This window comes from Paramisgurnus dabryanus, chromosome 17 (genome assembly GCF_030506205.2).
Source record: "Paramisgurnus dabryanus chromosome 17, PD_genome_1.1, whole genome shotgun sequence".
Taxonomy (NCBI): domain Eukaryota; kingdom Metazoa; phylum Chordata; class Actinopteri; order Cypriniformes; family Cobitidae; genus Paramisgurnus; species Paramisgurnus dabryanus.
In genome coordinates, this window is record NC_133353.1 from 23,908,532 (window position 1) to 23,928,470 (window position 19,939).

The following is a 19,939-nucleotide window of genomic DNA, read 5'->3' on the forward strand; positions in this document are numbered from 1 at the left end:
GATTTTTTTAGGTCACGCACTTGAGCCACCGCGCATGGAATTTTTTAAAAATACAGTAATTCCCTATTTTGGTCCAATTCCTGTTCTGCTGAAATATGCATTAGATCAGTGGTTCTTAAACTTTTTCGGCGTGCGGCCCCCCATGTGTATGATTCATCCCTTCATGGCCCTCCAAAGAAAGTTTAATGACAAAACATCCTAAAACCTTTTTTGTGGTCAGTAGCCATTTTTTTCTGAGGTTTAATACACAGAATTTATGATAAATTAATATATTTTATAAAATGTCATAAAACTCAAGCTCCCCTGGCACAACCACTGCATTAGATTATAGAAGCATATTTTTAACTAATGCAAATTCACTTCTTTTTATTCCTTTGCATATTGCAGAGCTCAGACAAACATGCAGCTTTTCATTTTCCTAATGGTTTTGTCACTGCTCACGCTGGCAGTTATGTAACTTAGTCATCAGCAGTTTTCTCGATGATTAATCTATAAAGAGTAAAGACAGAACTTAAAAATGGCTTAAAAGTTATTCAGGACCTCTTAGGAAATAACAGTAATAGAATTGTTGCTAAAGTGTTAATTAATTAAGTGTTTAACTAGAGTTCAATGCATAATCAATACATGAGCCGAAGACCTCTGTTTATCCTACAGAGACATTGATGGACTCACACAGCGAGGAATCGGATTCTGATCAATCAGATGTGCCTGAGATGGACTCTGAAATTGAGCAGGAGACGCAGCATACATACCGGCGACAGGTCTGCAATTTCATGGATATCAAATATTGTGGGCTGCACCCTGATGTATCACACTGGTGCTATGAGCAACCCTACAGTGGTTGTTTCCTTCTCCTATCACTTCCTGTCTATAATCCACTGTCCAGTCCAATAAAGCCCAAAGTTATAACTTAACTCTTTCCCCGCCAGTTTTTTTAAAAGTCGCCAGCCTTTTTCATGATTTTCACAAAAGTTTAATGCCTTCCAGAAAATGTTCTACTTAAAAATATAAACATATATATCAAATGAAAGAACGGACCCTTTGCTTTTTAAACAAAAAATAATTTCTCTTTTTATCACCTCTCATATATGGGTAGGTTTCTTCAATAACACCAAATTTTGAGCAAAAAGCTGAGATTATTAAATTTTTAGTAATAGTATAAAGGGTAATAGTATTGCAGAAAGACGGAAATACTCATCATTGGCAGGGAAGCGTTTTCTCTTAGGGGTTGTGCACACCAAAACACTTCAAACGCGGTTGAAAACGCCTGGAGGACGCTGAATTCCATCTGTTTTTCAGCTGAGTGCCAGCTTTCTTTAGCTGAGCGCTTTGGTAGCTCTGATACTTCAGCTGTGAGCCGGTTGGTTGCTGTGGTAATTTCCCGCCCCTGCGCCACTGTGATTGGACGGCCGTGTGAGAACTGACATTAATGAGCGGAGCTTTTCACCCAAAGATGAATATTTTTAAACTCTCTGCGCGCATCGCTGAGCACCGAAAAACCGCCAAGCGTCGGTTTTCTGCACGGAATAAAACCGCTAGCTGCTGGCTTTTTTGAAAAATGCAGAGCTTCCATTGGAAACAATTGAAAAAATGCGCCGGCCGCAAGCGTAAAAGCTTTGGTGTGCACGCTCCTTAAATTGAGGAGTTAACTCGTCAATTGCAGGGAAAGAGTTAAACAAGACATTGCTTAGTGCAAGTAGGTTTTTGAAAGTAAATCCATGTTCTCACGTATCCTGCATGTGAATTTGGTGATATCCCTCTCCAGGTTTACAAAGAAGATCTACCTCAGCTTAAAGAGCAGTGTAAAGAGAAGCACCGTGCCATGGCCATGAAGAAAAGAGAGAGAGCTCCAGCCAGCGGATTGAGGTTGCACTTTATCCATGGGTAAGAGCTGCAACAGATCCCCAGACCAAAAGCACTGTTTGGTCAGATTGCTATTTGCTCAAAGATCTGTCTAGTCAGATTTGTAGGTTTGACTCCCAATCTCAGTTGAGCGCAAGTGCAGTTTGGTAATCTTGTTAACTTAAGGTCTACCAAACAGTTTTCTTTTCTTTCCTTGATCTGAAACCATCAGGCCCCAGTGCAGTTTTTTTACCAGATCCACATACAGTAGGTGTGGACGAAGGTCTGATCTTCTGCTAACTGATGGTCTAGCCAACCAGGTCTGCTCAATTTTTAGTACGATATTCTGTGACAATGCACTCACCAGCATCCTGCTTCTCAGATGAAGCTCAGAGAATCATTAAAGAGCACCTTCTTGACAGTCCACAGCCCAATGTGTTTCTGAGATGATGTGACCAGCACTGAAGTTTTTTGGGACTGTCCCATCTCCCTTCCTTTTCATATTTTCCACGAAAGGCTGAGGATACCTATAAACAAGCTCATGTCAAAAGCATTGGTGAAGATGAGCACAGGAAGCTGAAATAGGGTTTGTGATTAAAGTGTTAATTTTAGGTGGCTCTATAAATCTATATACATCTTCTAACAGATTTGTGATGAAAATGTCACTGTAGTAGACTTGGATATGCCTTTAGAAGATAAAGAAATGCTTAATAAATGAAACTTTTATTCGAATGCGGAGGCAATGCATTTGATCAGATACTTTTAAAACAGCACTCATGTATTTCAGTGTACCATAATTTTACGACTGCACTCTGCTAATGTGGTTTTGTTTAAATAGTATATGGCATTCCTGTATCTCAGAAGGTCGAGCTCTTCACACTAGCAATGCTAATGTCATGGGTTCGATTTTATAGGGGATACAAACTGAAATGTGTGTAAGATCTTCACTACCAAATGCAAGATTTGTTTATAGTGCATGTAATGGTCCCACAAGCCACCTACAAAGTTTAATTTGTTTGGAATTAAAGAAGTCTGTTCATTACATTACATTAGATAATCCACTGTATGCTTACTGTGTGTTGCAGTTACAGAGGTTATGACTGCAGAAGTAACCTTTTCTACACCCAGACTGGTGAGATTGTGTATCATGTGGCAGCTGTTGGAGTCGTGTACAACAGACAGCAAAACACACAGCGCTTTTACCTGGGCCATGATGATGACATCCTCTGTCTGGCCATCCACCCTGTCAAAGACTATGTAGCCACAGGCCAGGTACAGTCAAACAGTCAATGTCTGCAGCATACTGAAGTAACAGGTTTACTGAATGCATCAAGACAGCAGTTAATGTTTTGATTTACCATATTCATGGGGATTAATATTGATATCTGTGTATATTTCCTATTCAGGTTGGCCGAGATTCTTCTATTCATGTATGGGAAACAGAGTTTTTGAAGCCTTTGTCTGTACTTAAAGGATTTCACCAGTTTGGGGTCTGTGCCCTTGACTTCTCAGGTACATTTGTTGATGAGTTTATCAGCAGTGTCAATGAATATTATTATTGTCTTTTTTTGATTATGTGTGAAACCTTTATTATTATTGGCATCTCTTAAATCTAAGATCCTAAGTATTATGGGTTATTTATTTATTTTGAGAAGAAAGCAGAGGTAGACATGAAGCAATAATCAAGGACAGAGAGGATAGGATTGGAAAAGGACCACAAGTCGGGACTCAAATACCGGGCTTACACTACAGGATTTACAATCCTGGCCGATTATGAAATCTGGTTGCAGCAGCACACACATAAGGAAAATCCTGACAGTTTTTTTTCTCTCAAATCTAAATCTAAATTCTCGATTTAAAATCGTATATATCAAACATGTTTGAAATGATCAAAACGGCCCTATTTGCTTGCGAACATATTGGGAGGTATAAGATTTCTTTTGAATGGGGCGGTTTCCCTGACATGATTTATTTTAGTCCCAGATTAAAGAGCATGTTTGAGCTGCCTTCATTTTAAAACAACTTGCATTGATGCATCTTAACATATATCATTACCACTGTTTTGTCTCAAGAGGCACACCAATAATGTTTTTTGTAAGGTTTGTTTGTAAAAACTACTTAAATGTCCTAATACAACTAAGGCCTAGTCCTGGATTAATCTAAGAGGCTGTTTACACTTGGCATTAACATGCGTTTTCGTCGATTGGATCACAAGTGGACGACGTTAATGCCAGGTGTAAACGGTGTTCAAAACATTTTGAACGCGTCCACTTTCGACCACTTTCAACCACATCCAGAGGTAGTCGAAACCACTTTCGATCGGATCGCTTTGGAGTTGCGGAACGCAAATGTGGTTGAATGTGTTCGAACAGCCACCCGCGACCGCCTTCTCTCCGCCCATTTATCTAATCTGAGGTATTAAACACAAGTTTTACGTCTTTTTTTGACTTCTGGCGTGAACATACGGTGAACAGCGCTATTTTTAGCCTTTCATTGATAAAACTACTGCGGGTGTTCTCCGTAGTTTCGTTTTGAAAGCATGAAAGTTGCGCGATCCTATTTCATCAATTGCGCTGAAAATTCAGAGAAAGCTCCAACATATAAACAAACAAAACACTGTGCAGCATGTATACTTGCTAAACAAGCAGCGGACTCCGACATAATATTAGTTTGCGTCCATATAAACTCATAATTACTCCCGCTCGCATTTGAATGACAGCAAAGAGACTCGCCCACCGTCTCACGGACCGTCCCCTCACAGTATTCAGGACAAAAGCGGTCGAAAGTGGACAAAAGAGACGGATTTAAATACCAGGTGTAAACGTCATGTGTCTCTCTCGTCCACTTGTGATCCGATCGATGAAAACACATCTTAATACCAAGTGTAAACAGCCCCTAAACCCTGTCTGGGAAACCGCCCTTAAATATCGCACCATTACATGATAATCTGAGCTGAACATCAGAACTGATTGAGGTCTTGGAATTGACTTTCCTCAATAACACAGTCTCACCCCATTTCGTAGGGTATACCTTTCGCGTCATTTTTTGACGAACTGGGGACTTCAATACTATTACGTCCGTTGCATTCTCTTCTCCTATTTTCTTACCAATTTCGCGTCGGTTTAGGGTTAGATTACGCAAAATTAAACCGTGTACGCGAAATTAAACAGTGTACGCGAAATTAAACAGTTGTCACCTGGCGTTGGGGTTAGAAACAGTTGTCACCTGGCGTTGGGGTTAGAGTTAGGTTTGGGTAGGGATGTCATTATGTAAATCTAACCCTAAACCGACGCGAAATTGGTAAGAAAATAGGAGAAGAGAATGCAACGGACGTAATAGTATTGAAGTCCCCAGTTCGTCAAAAAATGACGCGAAAGGTATACCCTCCGCGTCACATATTGACGAATGGTCAAGTGTCGTCAAATATTGATGAAATGGGGTGAGACTGGGTTGTCCTCAAAGGGGAAAACGGTGGTAAATTCGGGATGAACATTCTGTAGTGTGAGCCTGGCTAAAGTTGGGTACTAATGTGCTGTAGCACTATGGGGCATTTTCCCGGACAGGGATAGAACTAAAACTCCTAGACTAAAATAAATAGTAAGATCTGTCCAAACTGAAAACAATTTGCACTGACATATCTTAAAATACATCAGTGCCCTTTGTTTTGCCTCAAAATGCATGCCAGTAATGTTTTTAGTTAGGCATGTTTGTTAACACTAGTTATATTTCATCCAGGAAACCACCCCTAAATGTCTTTAGTAGAGGTTTTCACTGGTCCACTAAGATCCAAAAATCAGGTTCGATCCAAGACCCAATCAGGTTCGGGTCCAAAAGTTTCACGTGTGCCTCGGACATGGGTTGTTTATTATCAGCATTGGGTTAGCGGGCCAAATTGGATGCGAGGCCAAAGGGTTTTTGGTGATCTAACTGGTGCCCGCCGGGATGCAGACTGCACACACGGCGATGCTGTTTATATTCGGGTCCAGTCGGGTTCAAAACAATTGTCATTGGTTTGGGTTGGACTCTCGGGTTTGTCTCGGATATGGTCTTTCTTTAACAAAAAAATATTTATTCACGTCAGGTTTAGGTAAAAGTGATTCAGGTAATTTCTGGTCGCGTACTTTTCTTTGGACCCGAGAAGACCTCTACTGTGGAGCGCGGATTACATGGCCAAAGCTTCAAAAATGCAAAGGATTACCTGTCCTACCCACAACATTTGTGTTGAGGAGTGGTTTGAAACCTTAAATGTAAATGTGGCTTGTTAAAAGGGCTTTGACTATAAGGAAAAAATAAATAGCTGCTAAGTGGGGTAAAATAGCTCTATACATGCATTAAAGAAAGGGATCTGAGACATATCGGGAAACTAAAAACATGGAGACTTTGGGGTTCTGGTGTCCACACAGAACAACCCAAGCCAATCTTAGCATACATCCAACACACTAGAAATGTGAGATGTCTTTCACAAAGGTGACTTTCTTAGCAAAATGTATAATCTTGCTTTGTATTAATATTATCTAAACATTCTGAGATCAAGTGGTAAGCCATAGTTATTATTTAAGGTACAATTATGTTGTCGAGAGGAAGACAACTTATATGTTTGCAGTTTTGAAAAATATTGTAACAGTGGGTGTGTTGTACACTCGAATCTTTTCTGAGCCAGTTCATTATATTCTCACTGTCTGGCAGCTGTCTGGAAATAGCAACCGACTCCCTCCCTCCAATCACTGTGGGCGGCACCTGTAATCTCTGTGTTAGTTTAGCAGGTCCAGATGTCTGACAGTCAGCAAAATCTGGCCCACATTAAAGCTTATTATATTCAAGAACCACACACTGTCAGAAAAAAATGGTTTAAAAATGGTCCCTAGCTGTCACTGAAGGCGGTACCCTTTAAAAAGTATACAGTTGGTACCAATATGGACATTTGAGGTACCAATATGAGTTCTTTAGACGCAAAGGTGTACTTTTCAAAATGGTTATACCCTGATGACAGCTAGGGACCATTTTTTGCACCATCGACGTTGCAGAAAAGACTATTCAAACACCAAATCATACCCATTATATTCAGAGAACAAGTTTGTTCAAAGGTATTGATTAATTCACAATGTGACCAGACTATCTACAGTATGTTATAAAAGAGTGGTCCAGTTTATAGAAGCAGCCTCACATTGACAAGGCAAAATAGCCTCCCACTGTCTGTCAACGTCACATGCCTAAACGTAGATGATTATTCCCATTAGAAATGCTATTCAGCTTATATTCCCTCTGAAATGATGCCTTGTTAACTGTCACCTTACATTACTTGGGACGTCTTGTTTCATAGTTGCTGGGTCCAATACAGTTTATTGTCATTACAGTATTATGCCGTTATTTACTGACTGATATTTAGTGCACTCAGAGCTGAGTTATATGTCTGTATTCACAGCCGATGGAAAGAGGCTGGCATCAGTGGGTCTGGATGAAAATCACACCATCGTCCTGTGGGAATGGAGGAAAGGAGAGAAACTCTCCACCATCCGGTGAGTGAACAGGACCTGTGTTTATCCTTGCCCCTTTTATTAAAGGTGAAGTGTGGGATTAAGGCACCAATAATGGCACCAAAAGGATTTACAGCAATATAGTTACCGCTTTAAAACTGGTTTCCGAACACTTCTCCTTTGTAGTTGATTGGGAAGATTGTCCTACCCCAAAATCACAGCAATCATTTAATTTGTGGTTTAGGTGTCCATCACTGATTTTTTTTGGCATAGAGTTTGTTTTACAGTTGCCATGGTGGTTTACACATCACATTGTGATTATCAACTCTTAAAGGAAAACACCACAGTTTTGCAATATTTCACTATGTTCTTACCTTAACTTAGACAAATTAATACATACCTATCTTTTTAATGCGTAAACCTTATCTTTGTACAGCGCAACGTGAATGTGTTAGCATTTAGCCTAGCCCCATTCATTCCTTAGGATCCAAACAGGGATGAATTAAGAGCAAAAACTCAAAAACTTTCATGTTTTCCCTATTTAAAGACTATTTTACTATGTCCCTATGTTACATGAGTAGTTACACGAGTAAGTATGGTGACACTAAATTAAACATGGCGATTTTTTTAAGCAGAAAAAACTGAGAACTATGTTGTATGGCGGAAGAGCACTTTAGTTTGCAGCACTTCGACCTTGGGTGCATGAATATTGACGGATGTTTGAGCAAGAAGGGGAGTAATCAGGAGTGATGATGTTACTGCGCGCCAAGGTTGAAGTGCTGCAAACTAAGTGCGCCTCCGCCATACATAAAGTTCTCATTTTTTATCTGCTTAAAAATTGCCAAGTTTAATTTAGTGCCACCATACTTACTCGTGTAACTACTCATGTAACAGTCTTTAAATTGGCAATCATGGAAGTGTTTGGTGGCTTCTAAATTCATCCCTGTTTGGATCCTAAGGAATCTGTCATCATTTAATCATATTGTTCTAAATTTCTTTTTTCTGATGAACACAAAAGAAAATATTTTGATAAATGATGGAAAGCACACAGTTGATAGCACCCATTAAATTCCAACATATTTTTTTATTCCTACAATGGAAGTCAATGTACACTATATGCTGTGTGTTTACCATTATTTATCAAAATATCTTCTTTTGTGTTCATCAGAAAAAAAAGTTCTAAATACAGATTCAGAACAACATGAGGATGAGTAAATGATGACAGAATTTTCATTTTGGGGTGAACTATCCCTTTAAGTGCACGCATTGAAAAAAGATAGATATGTATTCATTCGTCTCAGTTGAGGTAAGAACATAGTAAAATATTGAAAAACGGTTTGTTTTCCTTTTACCATTGTAAAATCTCTAAAGAATTCCTGAAATTATATTTTTTCTTTCGCACATCCTGGAAACACCCACGCATGCTCTCTTGTCCTAATGTTTTAACTGAATCACATATTACACAAAGTTTATATATAACATTTCCTCTCACTGACTAAATACCTATCTGAACTCCCTGTCTGGAGTTCGGAGGTAGTGCAGCGCTCCAAACAGCTCCGCCCTGGGGCCCTGTCTGATAGAGCGGGTGTGTGTGAGAGTGGAAGTAAATAGGGCCTGACAGTGCAGCCGCTGCTCAGTACTCTGCCCGTTCCACATCAGGGCCTAATGCGGAGCTGTGGACAGCCACTGTCCCCTGCACTGAAGCCTTCACCAATAGCACTCAGTTACACAGCAGACAGGTCAGTTACATCCCAACAGCGTCTCATGCGAGCCTATAAACTCCACTGTCTAGGTTCATTTCTGTCTAGTGGATCAGTGAATACATACCTGAAGATAATCTCAGTAATTCTTCTGTAAATACTGTACTTTTTTGTAGACCAGATGCTATAGCATTGCTTTATAGCATTTTTGGGCGGACTATCAATTTAAGATTTCATAATAATGACTAAATTTACAAAGCCTTAAATATTTCTCGTTCATTTAAAGGGGAAGTAAAGACAAGATCTTTGTCATTAAAATCAACCCACACGTGCCAGACAAACTGATCACAGCTGGAGTAAAACACATGAAGTTTTGGCACAGAGCAGGTAAGACTAAAGCCAATGTGAAGTAATTGAAACAATTGATCAGTGTTAATCTGATATTGTGCCTGCAATCTCCTCAGGAGGTGGAATGATTGGGAAGAAGGGCAGCATGGGAAAAACAGAGACCATGATGTGCGCCGTATATGGCTGGACTGAAGAAATGGTCTTCTCAGGAACTTGCACAGGAGACATCTGCATATGGAGAGACATGTTCTTGGTGAAAACTCTCAAAGCTCACGATGGGCCTGTTTTTAGCATGCACGCTCTGGAAAAGGTACTGTATCAGATATTTAACCTTAAATGTGAAACGAGGCATGTTTACATTTTTTAGTAAACAGAAGTTTTCTGTGGTCAACAGGGCTTTGTAACTGGTGGGAAAGATGGAATAGTGGCTCTGTGGGACGACACATTTGAGAGATGCCTCAAGACATATGCCATTAAACGATCGGTGCTGGCCCCAGGCTCCAAAGGTAAACTTTCCATTTTCCCTTTGTGTAATACAAAATTGTAATTTTTTAACTTATGTAAGAATTTTTTTATTTTAAGCATAACTAGTGAAAATTTAAAGCAGCTTAAAATACAAAGTATTGGGCGCTGTTGCTATTTTCCCGGCGGGAGAAATAACTCTTGCGCCAGGCGCAAATCAATAAGGGGTTGGTCTGAAGTAGGTTCATTATTCATAGGTGTGGTTTGGGCATAACCTCAAATAAACCAATCAGAACGCTATCCAACATTCCCTTTAAACGCAAGGGCGCAAGTTCCTTGGCGGGTTGCTATTATTATGACGGATTTACCAGGCGCGCACCAGGAGTGGTTCACAGCCGAGGAGACCAACGTTCTTGTAAAAGCAGTCAAAGACAGAGAAGTTGTTTTGTATGGGGATAGGAGAAACCCACCCAAATCAGTGTAGGTTAAACAGGCGTGGGAGGAAATAGCCACAATTGTCTCATCAGCTGGCATCCCCATCGTTGCACCAAGCGCTACAATGATGTCAGGAGACGGGGGAATCCCAAGCTTGCCAGCATAAACCGGGCACGCCGTGTAACGGGAGGTGGATCTGCCTCTACACAGACGCCAGCAGAGGACATCGCTGTGTCCACCCTCACCGCTGAAAGTGTTGAAGGCGGTTTGGGGGCTTTGAGATCGGACCCAAGAAACGCAAGCAGTCCAACCCCAAAGTACACTTACAAATCCAGTTCACATACATTAAGGTTTCTTATGAAAACATTTTAAATATTATTTACATAAAATAAACGTAATACAGCCACACAACAAACTTATGAAAATATTTTTATCGTTATTTTATTTGCATGAGAATTTTTTAACACCGCCACACAACAAATAAAAACTATCACCACAATGCTCACCACAATGATTTCCCTTATCTCATGTGTTAATATTTTTTATTGTAACAATTTATGATTTGCAAAAATATGTGTTGCATCTGTTTAGATTAGATGTGTGTGCGGGTTGTTCACGCTATATATTATGGTCAAGCATGAACCCTTAAAATAGCATAATGAACCACGCACAACGCGCCACTGACTTTAGACTAGTTTTTTTTTGGTCAGTGGTGCAATTGTTTTTTGAAACTGGAAAATAGCATCAGGGATGGTTTGCGCCAGAACACTCCTCCTATTTTGCGCTGAACCGCCCAGGGAGTGCAAGTTCATTCCCTAGTTTGCCGACGTTCGTTTGTGGAGGGAAAAACCTGCTTTGCGCCGGTGCAAAATACGAAAAGATACATGCGTCACTGACAAAGTAAATTGCGCTGGGTGCAAGATAGGGCCCTTAAAGTTAAACTGTGTCACTTAATTCTACTATCAAAAATATCTCAAATGAATAATTAATAAAATTAAAACACTCCATCTGCCAGTGGTTAGCCAAACATTGTTTCAACCCAAACTTACAGTGTTGCCAGTGTTGCTGTGTCAGAGCAGAGACATAATGTTTACACTTTTCAGAGAAAAGGGAGTACAGTTATAGTCGTCTCTGCATCTTAAGTATATTGATATAGGAAAAAGTATTTCACATCGAAAAATGACAGACTCTAGCTTTTATAAGTGGTATTTTTTATAAATCTCTGGCTATTTTTACTGAAAACCATGAACTTTATACTGTTTTATTGCAGTGCAGCGTGACATTGAGTAACATATGCATTTAAGGTCAAATACAGTACATCCTTTCATCCAAGAATGTTCTGTGTGTTTAATACAGTATATAGAAAGAAAAGGTCATAGATGAGTGTTTATTTATAATACATCCCATCCTTCAGGTTTGCTTTTGGAGGACAACCCCTCCATTCGTGCCATATCCTTGGGTCATGGATATATTCTTGTAGGAACAAAGAATGGTGAGATTTTGGAGGTGGATAAAAATGGACCTATCACCCTTCTGGTTCAGGTAAGACACAAATTTAGCTGCTCATCATCCAGAGCTTTTGTACGAACAAGGATATTTACAGTCAAAAAATTTGAATACCTATCCAGTTAAAACTACATTAATCTCATAAGGTACATAAGCAACCATCTACCCACAACCAATGATGATTCTTCTGGCATCCCTTCTCCACCCCAGCTCCTCCTGTATGCTAATATACATTTACATTTAGTCATTTAGCAGACGCTTTTGTCCAAAGCGACTTAAAAATGAGGTAACAATAGAAGCAATTAAAGGAACACAAGAACAGCAATACGTAAGTGCACTAGAACTAGTCTCATCAAGTCTAACACAGTATACATAGCCAAGGGTAAGTAAAGATAAGGATCGAGAAAAAATAGAAAATATTAGCAAGTGAGGTGTTGGCGGAAGATGGGTTTTTAGCCAATTCTAAAAACTGCCACATAGTCAACAGATCTTGTCGCAGCTGGTACTTTATTCCACATATGAGAAACAGACCCAGAGAAAGTGCGCGATAATGATTTTTTTCCTTTTTGGGATGCACCACAAGCCGTCGCTCTGTGACAGAGCACAGGGATTTAGAAGGTATATACGTCTGTAAAAGCAATTGTAGGTAAGGGGACACTGACCCAAAGGTGGTTTTAAAGGCCAGAAGCAGAGCTTTAAATTTGATGCGGGCTGCTATAAGAAGCCAGTGTAACCTGACGAAGAGAGGAGTGACGTGCGCCCTCTTTGGCTGATTGAAGACCATTCTTGCCGCAGAATTTTGGATCATCTGTAGGGGTTTGGTTGTGAAGGCTAGAAGTCCAGCCAATAACGCATTGCAATAGTCCTGCCTGGACAGGACAAGAGACTGAATTAGGACTTGTGTAGCATGCTCAGATAGGAAAGATCTAATTTTTGTAATAATGTAGAGGATAATTTTACAATTGGGCGGTGCTGGCAACATGCTCCGTGAAACTGAGCTGATTATCAGTGACCACTCCCAGGTTTCTGGCTGTTCTGGAAGGCGTAATGGTCGAAGAACCTAGTTGAACTGAAAGATTGTGTTGAATCTTAGGGTCAGATGTTATGACAAGCAGTTCTGTCTTAGCAACGTTTAGCTGGAGATGATGATCCTTCATCCACAGTGAGATGTCACACAGGCAAGCTGAGATGCGGGCAGAAACAGTGAGATCGTCAGGCTGGATCGGCAGGTGGAGTTGTGTGTCATTTGCATAGTAGTGATAAGAAAAGCCATGTTTCCGAATGACAGATCTCGGGAATGTCATGTATATCGAAAAGAGCACTGGTCCAAGCACTGAGCCTTGAGGTACCCCAGTACTGAGACATTGGGGTTTGGAGATGTCACCTCTCCAGGATTCCCTGAATGATCTACCTGAGATGTAAGACCTGATTCACAGTAGCGGCGTTCCAGAGACACCCATAGCCTTGAGGATCGACAGGAGGATGTTGTGATTGACCGTGTCAAAGGACTGCCATTGCCTGTCTTAGGGCTTCAATGATGGAGAGCAGTGCAGTTTCAGTAGAGTGACCACTCTTGAAACCAGACTGGTTGCTGCCCATGAGGTTATTTTTTGTGACGAAGGAGGAGAGTTGGTCAAAAATAACATGCTCAAGAGTCTTGGCAATGAAGGGAAGGAGAGATATAGTCATATACAAAAGTTTGGGCACCCCTGACAATTTCCATGATTTTCATTTATAAATATTTGGTGTTTGGATCAGCAATTTCATTTTGATCTATCAAATAACTGAAGGACACCGTAATATTTCAGTAGTGAAATGAGGTTTATTGGATTAACAGAAAATTTGCAATATGCATAAAAACTAAATTAGACCGGTGCATACATTTGGGCTTTAATGCAGATAGTGAGGAGCTCCCTTATTTTTGCTTCATTCCAAAGTTTGCAGACTTTTCTTGTCATGTTGATCAAGATTTAAAACCCTGTGTCAAAGAGTTCTTATTGCGATGACACTATGACACACCCCTGATGGCATTGTTCCTGCCTTTTGGTCACACAGGACGCGTTCCAGAAATGTTACGTCAGTGTCACTAGGTCCCCTTTATGGAAACAATGCCATAATAAATTACAGGACGTGAATGCATTCACACAGAAGGCAAACTGGCAATTTTCTGAGAATTTTCCGGGATCTCGTGCTGTGTGAAATGGGTTTAAATAATTTGATTTGTTTTCTTGTTTCATTTTAAACTGTAACACTACTCTTTTCTTGTTGTTTTCACTCCAAAGTTCTTACAGCATCACTGGAAGTAAACTGTATGATTTGTATTTCAAAGAGAAAGTAAATGGTCTTGCTGTATGGTTATGTAACACAGTGTCAGTAAATGCAGACTGAGCAAAAATGTCATTATTTTTCCACTCTACATGCTTGAAAATGTATTTAGAGTTTTTGTTGTTCAGCTTGATGGTTCCCAGTTTTGGGACAGGGATTAAATGTTTGTCGCTTTGGCTCTGGTGGAGTTGGGCATCAGGATTAATTACCAGTTTTTGTTATTTGTAGAACTCAAGTCCTTGTTTACCTACTAAATGTAACATAGCAAGCGTTCCTTTGTCACACATACCCCAAGGGTTTTATTTGAGTCAGTTCATTTGTCAAACAATTATTGGAATAGATAAATAGTAAAATCAGTTTTTTGCCTTATGGGCCATTTACATGACAGTTTTCAACTAAAAACCGAAAGTTTTTTATGTTTTTTGGTTGTTTTTGTTGATGATAAAGGAATATTGTTTATTAGTTAGCAGTTACTGTATGTTTTGTACGTGACTGGGTGTTTTTAGGGTCACATGGAAGGAGAAGTATGTGGTCTTGCCACTCACCCTCATCTGCCACTGTGTGCCACTGTGAGTGACGATAAGACTCTGCGCATATGGGACCTCTCGCCCAGCCACTGCATGCTTGCTGTTCGCAAACTCAAGAAAGGTAAGCAGGTCATTCTGGCATTGCACTAGAACATTGGTCTCCAACATGGTGTCTGTGAATTGCACGCCAAAGCACATTCAATTAATAGCCTCAATTTAAAAAAAAATGTCCTGAACTATTCTAGTATTCTTTTTTCTACTATGGAAGTCAGTGGAGCCTCTGATCGGTTTGATTACAAACATTCCTCAAAATATTTGGGTGAACTAACCCCTTAGAGCGCTTTGGATTACCTATGTCAGTGGTTCTCAATTCCAGTCCTCGCCCCCCCTCCCAGAATGTTTTAGATGTTTCCTTATATGAAACACCTGATTTCACTCATCAGGCTCCTTAATTAAAACATTAACAAGCTGATGAACTGAAGCCCTGTTTACACGTACATGGTTATTTTGAAAAACAGAGACATTTCCCTTCATTTGCGCACTTCGTTTACACGCAAACGGAGAACTCGCCACTGAAACCAATTCTTTATAAAAACTCCGGCCAGAGTGGAGATTTTGAAAATCTTCGCTTGCACGGTTGCATGTAAACTGAGACAAACGGATGTTTAGGCAGCCAACAACACAGGATGCGCCAAAGCTCGCACCTACGTCAAAAGTGCGACCTTGTTCAAAAGAGGAACAGGAAGTGATTTGTTGCTGTTTTCGGGTAAGCTTATTGGCTTACGTGGGCTTGAGCTTCTCGTTACACCATATATACACAGGTACGTGTCAATGAACACTTTTCTGAAAACTGACTTGTGTGCACAAAGTTATTTTTGAAACCGGAGAGGTTGAAATATCCGTTTTATGAAAATAGCCACCCCGTCTGAATCAGGTTTTTTTATATATGGAGACATCTAAAATGTTCTGGGAGGGGGGTCCCGAGGACTGGAATTGAGAACCACCCTGCTGAACAAAACAATAAAACCATTGCAGAACATTCTAATGGTTTCCATTAAAATACCAATAGGAACCATTAGCTTTTACCATTAAAACCACTTCACTGTAGTGTGTTTTGGGCCATATTCCATTAGAACCACATAGAACCAATACATACCATTAAAGACCAACAAAGACCAATACACTGTAGTGTGTTTTGGGCCATATTCCATTAGAACCAATAAAATTCCCAATAAAACCAATAGAATTTCTGTGATGGTATCTATTATTTTTTTTATCAGGGCACTGACTTATTTAAGGGATTGATGCAAATTTTGAGGCTTCAAAGTTGCTCCCTGATCCCTGTTTTCTCCCATTCTAAGCTTGAAAAAGCAAGGATATTTTTTTTAGTAACTCCATATGTGTTTGTCTGAAAAATGATGGACATCACAGGGTAATTTTGATATTTAAATGGAGTATCCCTTTAAGCTCTCTAAACGTTAGAGTTTTGTTTAGCTGCTCAATTCTGTGTGTGCATGCCTGAAGCTCATTGTCCATCAGCGCCACTTATCTTACAGTCGTGAAATAGCTGAAGGAGAAAAATCGTTTAGTCCTTGATGTGTTTGTTGGCAATTCGCTTGTTTAATTGCATCGCTGGCAGTGTGTAAAAGCTTTACTTCGTCTCTACTCTTCTTGCTGAATACACAATTCTTATTAGAATCTGGCCTACTACACAATGATTGACCTCTTTATTCTTCAGAAACTTAATCTGCACAAAGAAATATAATTTAAGTGAAGAACACTCAACATGTAAATGTTTGCCTGAAGGCAGAATAACTAAAGCATGACTGAAATAGTGTTGTAGAAGAGCTACTGGCGTTCATACAAAAGATACTCAACAGAGCGTTCACCCAAATGTGGCATTTCGATCATGATTTTCTCACCCTCATGTTGTTTTAAAGCTGTGAGACTCTTGTCAAAAGATGACTTTTAGCTGAATCATTGATCAGTGGTACAACTATAAGACTTGACAAAATCAATAAAAAATCACAGCCTGGTCATTTCAAACAGTTGTTATACAATCTTTCGATGCTACATGCTATTAAACAGTTTTCTTCTGTTAGGAGGTCGATGTTGCTGCTTCTCACCGGATGGCAAAGCTCTGGCTGTGGGCCTGAATGATGGCAGCTTCCTCATTGTTAACGCGGACACTCTGGAAGACCTGGTGTCATTTCATCATCGCAAAGATCTCATATCCGAAATCCGCTTCTCTCCTGGTTAGTTAACATGCTTATATTGCTACACAAGCTTGGTATGTGACTATACTGTAGGACTGACAACAGGAGCATACTTAAATGTATTTACTCTGTTCAGCAGGAAAGTATGAAATATTTCTATACTGTACCTTGGCATATGCTAATGCAATGAACAGAACCTTTTGGAAAAGTATTAGCATATTGATACTTGGTCAATGGGCAGAGCTAAAGATTAATCTTTTTTGTAAAGTAACAGGGAAGTATTTGGCCGTGGCATCAGCCGACAGCTTTGTGGACATATACAATGTGATGAGCAGCAAGAGGGTTGGCGTGTGTAAAGGATCCATGAACTACATCACCCATCTGGACTGGGACAAGAGAGGTGAGAATATCAAAGAGCAAAATGTATTGACAGTGTTAAATACATACGTCATCCATTTTCAGTTAATAATGCCATTTAAAGGAAAACACCACCGATAACACCAGTGTTTGGTGGCTTCTAAATTCATCCCTGTTTGGATCCTAAGGAATGAATGGAGCTAGGCTAAATGCTAACACATTCATGACACGCTGTACAAAGAGTAAGTGTATGCATTAAAAAAAGATATGTATGTATTAATTTGTTTAAGTTGAGGTAAGAACATAGTAAAATATTGAAAAACTGTGGTGTTTTCCTTTTACGATGCTATGAATGATGGCAATGCAAGCAGAGAAAGTTGAAAGCAAAGTATCCTTAATGCAAATGAGCAGTTATGCAGGTGGCAACTTGCAATATTGAGTGATTCGTTACATTAAAAATGATCATTGTGTGAACAACAATCAGTTTGTTTACTGCCTGTCAGTGACTAACTTCTTAAATCGTAAACATTTGTTCAGTGTCTCTGTTTTCTGTATTTAGGAAAGCTTTTGCAGGTCAACACATCAGCAAAGGAGCAGTTCTTTTTCGAGGCACCCCGTGGGAAGAAACAAACAATTCCCTCCACAGAGGTACTGTATGGATCCTGAGCATCTTTCTGTAAAGGGCACTCTTATGGTGCTTTTCCATTGCACAGTAAATAGGGTGGCCATTCATGCCAGTTCCGCCGGACACATCCCGAACATGTTTTCGGGTGTGTTCTCCGGAAGTCGCATTGGTCGACCGCATTCTTCATCAAGGTTTAAAGGGCGATTTGCAGGTAAAATTTTTCAACGAATTTGTGCAATTTGCTTGTTGATAATAAACATTTAAACTGTTATCCATTGTATTTTATGTTGTTGGGTATCACAAAACCCGAAAAAGTATGAAAAAGTACAGCGGTTTGCAATGATTCTCCTTTCCCCCACAACGCACTGTATGACGTCACGCTGGGGAGAGAATTTCCCAAAGCCGCATTGAGAGCATTGAGAATGACTATAGAAAGACGAGTAAAGTACAGTTCTGATAGCGCAGATTATAGATAGATAGATAGATAGATAGATAGATAGATAGATAGATAGACAGACAGACAGACAGACAGACAGACAGACAGACAGACAGACAGACAGACAGATAGATAGGCTAGTATAGAGAGATAGGCAGACAGCCAGATAGCATAACGTTAGCATATCTTCGTGTAGAAAGTAAACAAACAATTAACATACTCGTGCATGCTGGCTTGAGGGGGATGATCCTGCCTGAAATGGGTGTAACTTTATGCGATCTTCAGCACAAACGGTTTTGGCAGCATGTCTCTAATCCTGGAAGCTGAGTGAGGCACGTCACATCTGTTCGCGGGGACCAGCGACCCAAACGCACTCACTTTCTTACAACCAGTAGCGGAATGGCAATCGAGAGAGTCGGGACTTTCCCGGTGGGTCGATCTGATAATAGTTATACATTTCGAGTTAACACAGTCTGGCGGCGTGATATGCGTCCGGTTCCCGCAGCCCGCTGGTCAAACTGCTCAACCTCTCTGCTAAACAAAGTATATGAAAGTCCTCAACCTGTTCGGCAGGTCCAAACATGTACAGGATTTATAAAAATACGGTGATCAATGAGCGGTTCCTCCTCAAATGGCATAGTCTGTCGTGATGTAAAAAGCCACCGAACGCCTGTTTATTACAGTATGTATGCGGTCGGATCCGAGTATGCTGCAGCTGCTGACTGCTGCGTATAAAATGATCGTGTGATTCGTTATAATCGCATAAACAATATAAAGCATCCTTTTATTTCACAAAACAATATATTTGAGATATTATTTGATAGACTAGTAAGTGTGGATTAACTAAGGATGTTTAAAAATCTCTAGCCTGGTGGTCAGGACATGAATGGATCAAATCAGCAGATTTGCGAAGTTTTATTTATTTCCACAGATATCATAAATAATAATTATCATGGTAACTTTGCAGTATAACACATTATATATTTACTACGATGTATATATGATTTCCAAATTGTATACGTAAGTATTAAACAGCAATAAATGTCTCATCTATCTCTATGGCTCTGGCTGAGGCTTCCTTCACTTCTCCCCAACGTGACGTCATCGCAGAATTGCGTAAAAAAAACCGTTAATACCAAAAACGTAAAAAAGTGGTCTTTAAGACCATTTTTGAGACATTTTAAAAATTATACACATATCTTGAGTGATTTATGTACCCATTAATCGACAGTGGTGGTTAACCTGCAAGACGCACTTTAATATTTCGGGTTCAATTTTTAAAAAAGCAACCGTTACATTTCAAGGTAAGAATGAAACTACAATTATTGTAGGTTACACTTTATTTTGATAGTCCACTTTAGACATTCTACTAACTTTAAATAACTTTGCAGCTACATGTCAACTAAATTTCAATAGTTTGCAACTATATGTCAACTAACTGTCATTAGTGTATTAGTCGACTGTAAGGGTTGGGGTTAGGGAAGGGGTTTGGGTTAGTGGAATAAGTTGACATGCACCTGCAAAGATACTTATAGACAGTTGAATGTCTGTTGAGATATCATCAGCAGACAAGCAGACAGTCTACTAATTCTCTAAAGATTGGTAGTTGATAAGTAGTCGAACGTTACTTATAATTAGTAAAATGTCTAAAGTGGACTATCGAAATAAAGTGTAACCATATTGTAT

The 19,939-nt window shown here is 39.8% G+C and overlaps 1 protein-coding gene across 6 annotated transcripts in view; it reads left to right on the forward strand.

Moving 5' to 3' along the window:
• The window catches only part of eml5 (EMAP like 5), a 133,843-nt gene that overhangs the window by 87,569 nt on the left and 26,335 nt on the right, over positions 1–19,939 (forward strand). For all 6 annotated transcript variants that reach the window (XR_010544413.1, XR_010544414.2, XM_065288563.1 and 3 more), the window contains exons 12-24: positions 655–761; positions 1,766–1,884; positions 2,928–3,114; positions 3,249–3,354; positions 7,265–7,358; positions 9,303–9,403; positions 9,481–9,674; positions 9,759–9,870; positions 11,676–11,803; positions 14,599–14,740; positions 16,722–16,874; positions 17,104–17,235; positions 17,752–17,840. Coding sequence is in view for 4 of the 6 variants with exons in the window: in XM_065288563.1 (XP_065144635.1) it covers positions 655–761; positions 1,766–1,884; positions 2,928–3,114; positions 3,249–3,354; positions 7,265–7,358; positions 9,303–9,403; positions 9,481–9,674; positions 9,759–9,870; positions 11,676–11,803; positions 14,599–14,740; positions 16,722–16,874; positions 17,104–17,235; positions 17,752–17,840 (1,664 nt within the window). In the remaining 2 variants the exon portion in view is untranslated. The remainder of the gene's footprint in view (positions 1–654; positions 762–1,765; positions 1,885–2,927; positions 3,115–3,248; positions 3,355–7,264; positions 7,359–9,302; positions 9,404–9,480; positions 9,675–9,758; positions 9,871–11,675; positions 11,804–14,598; positions 14,741–16,721; positions 16,875–17,103; positions 17,236–17,751; positions 17,841–19,939) is intronic.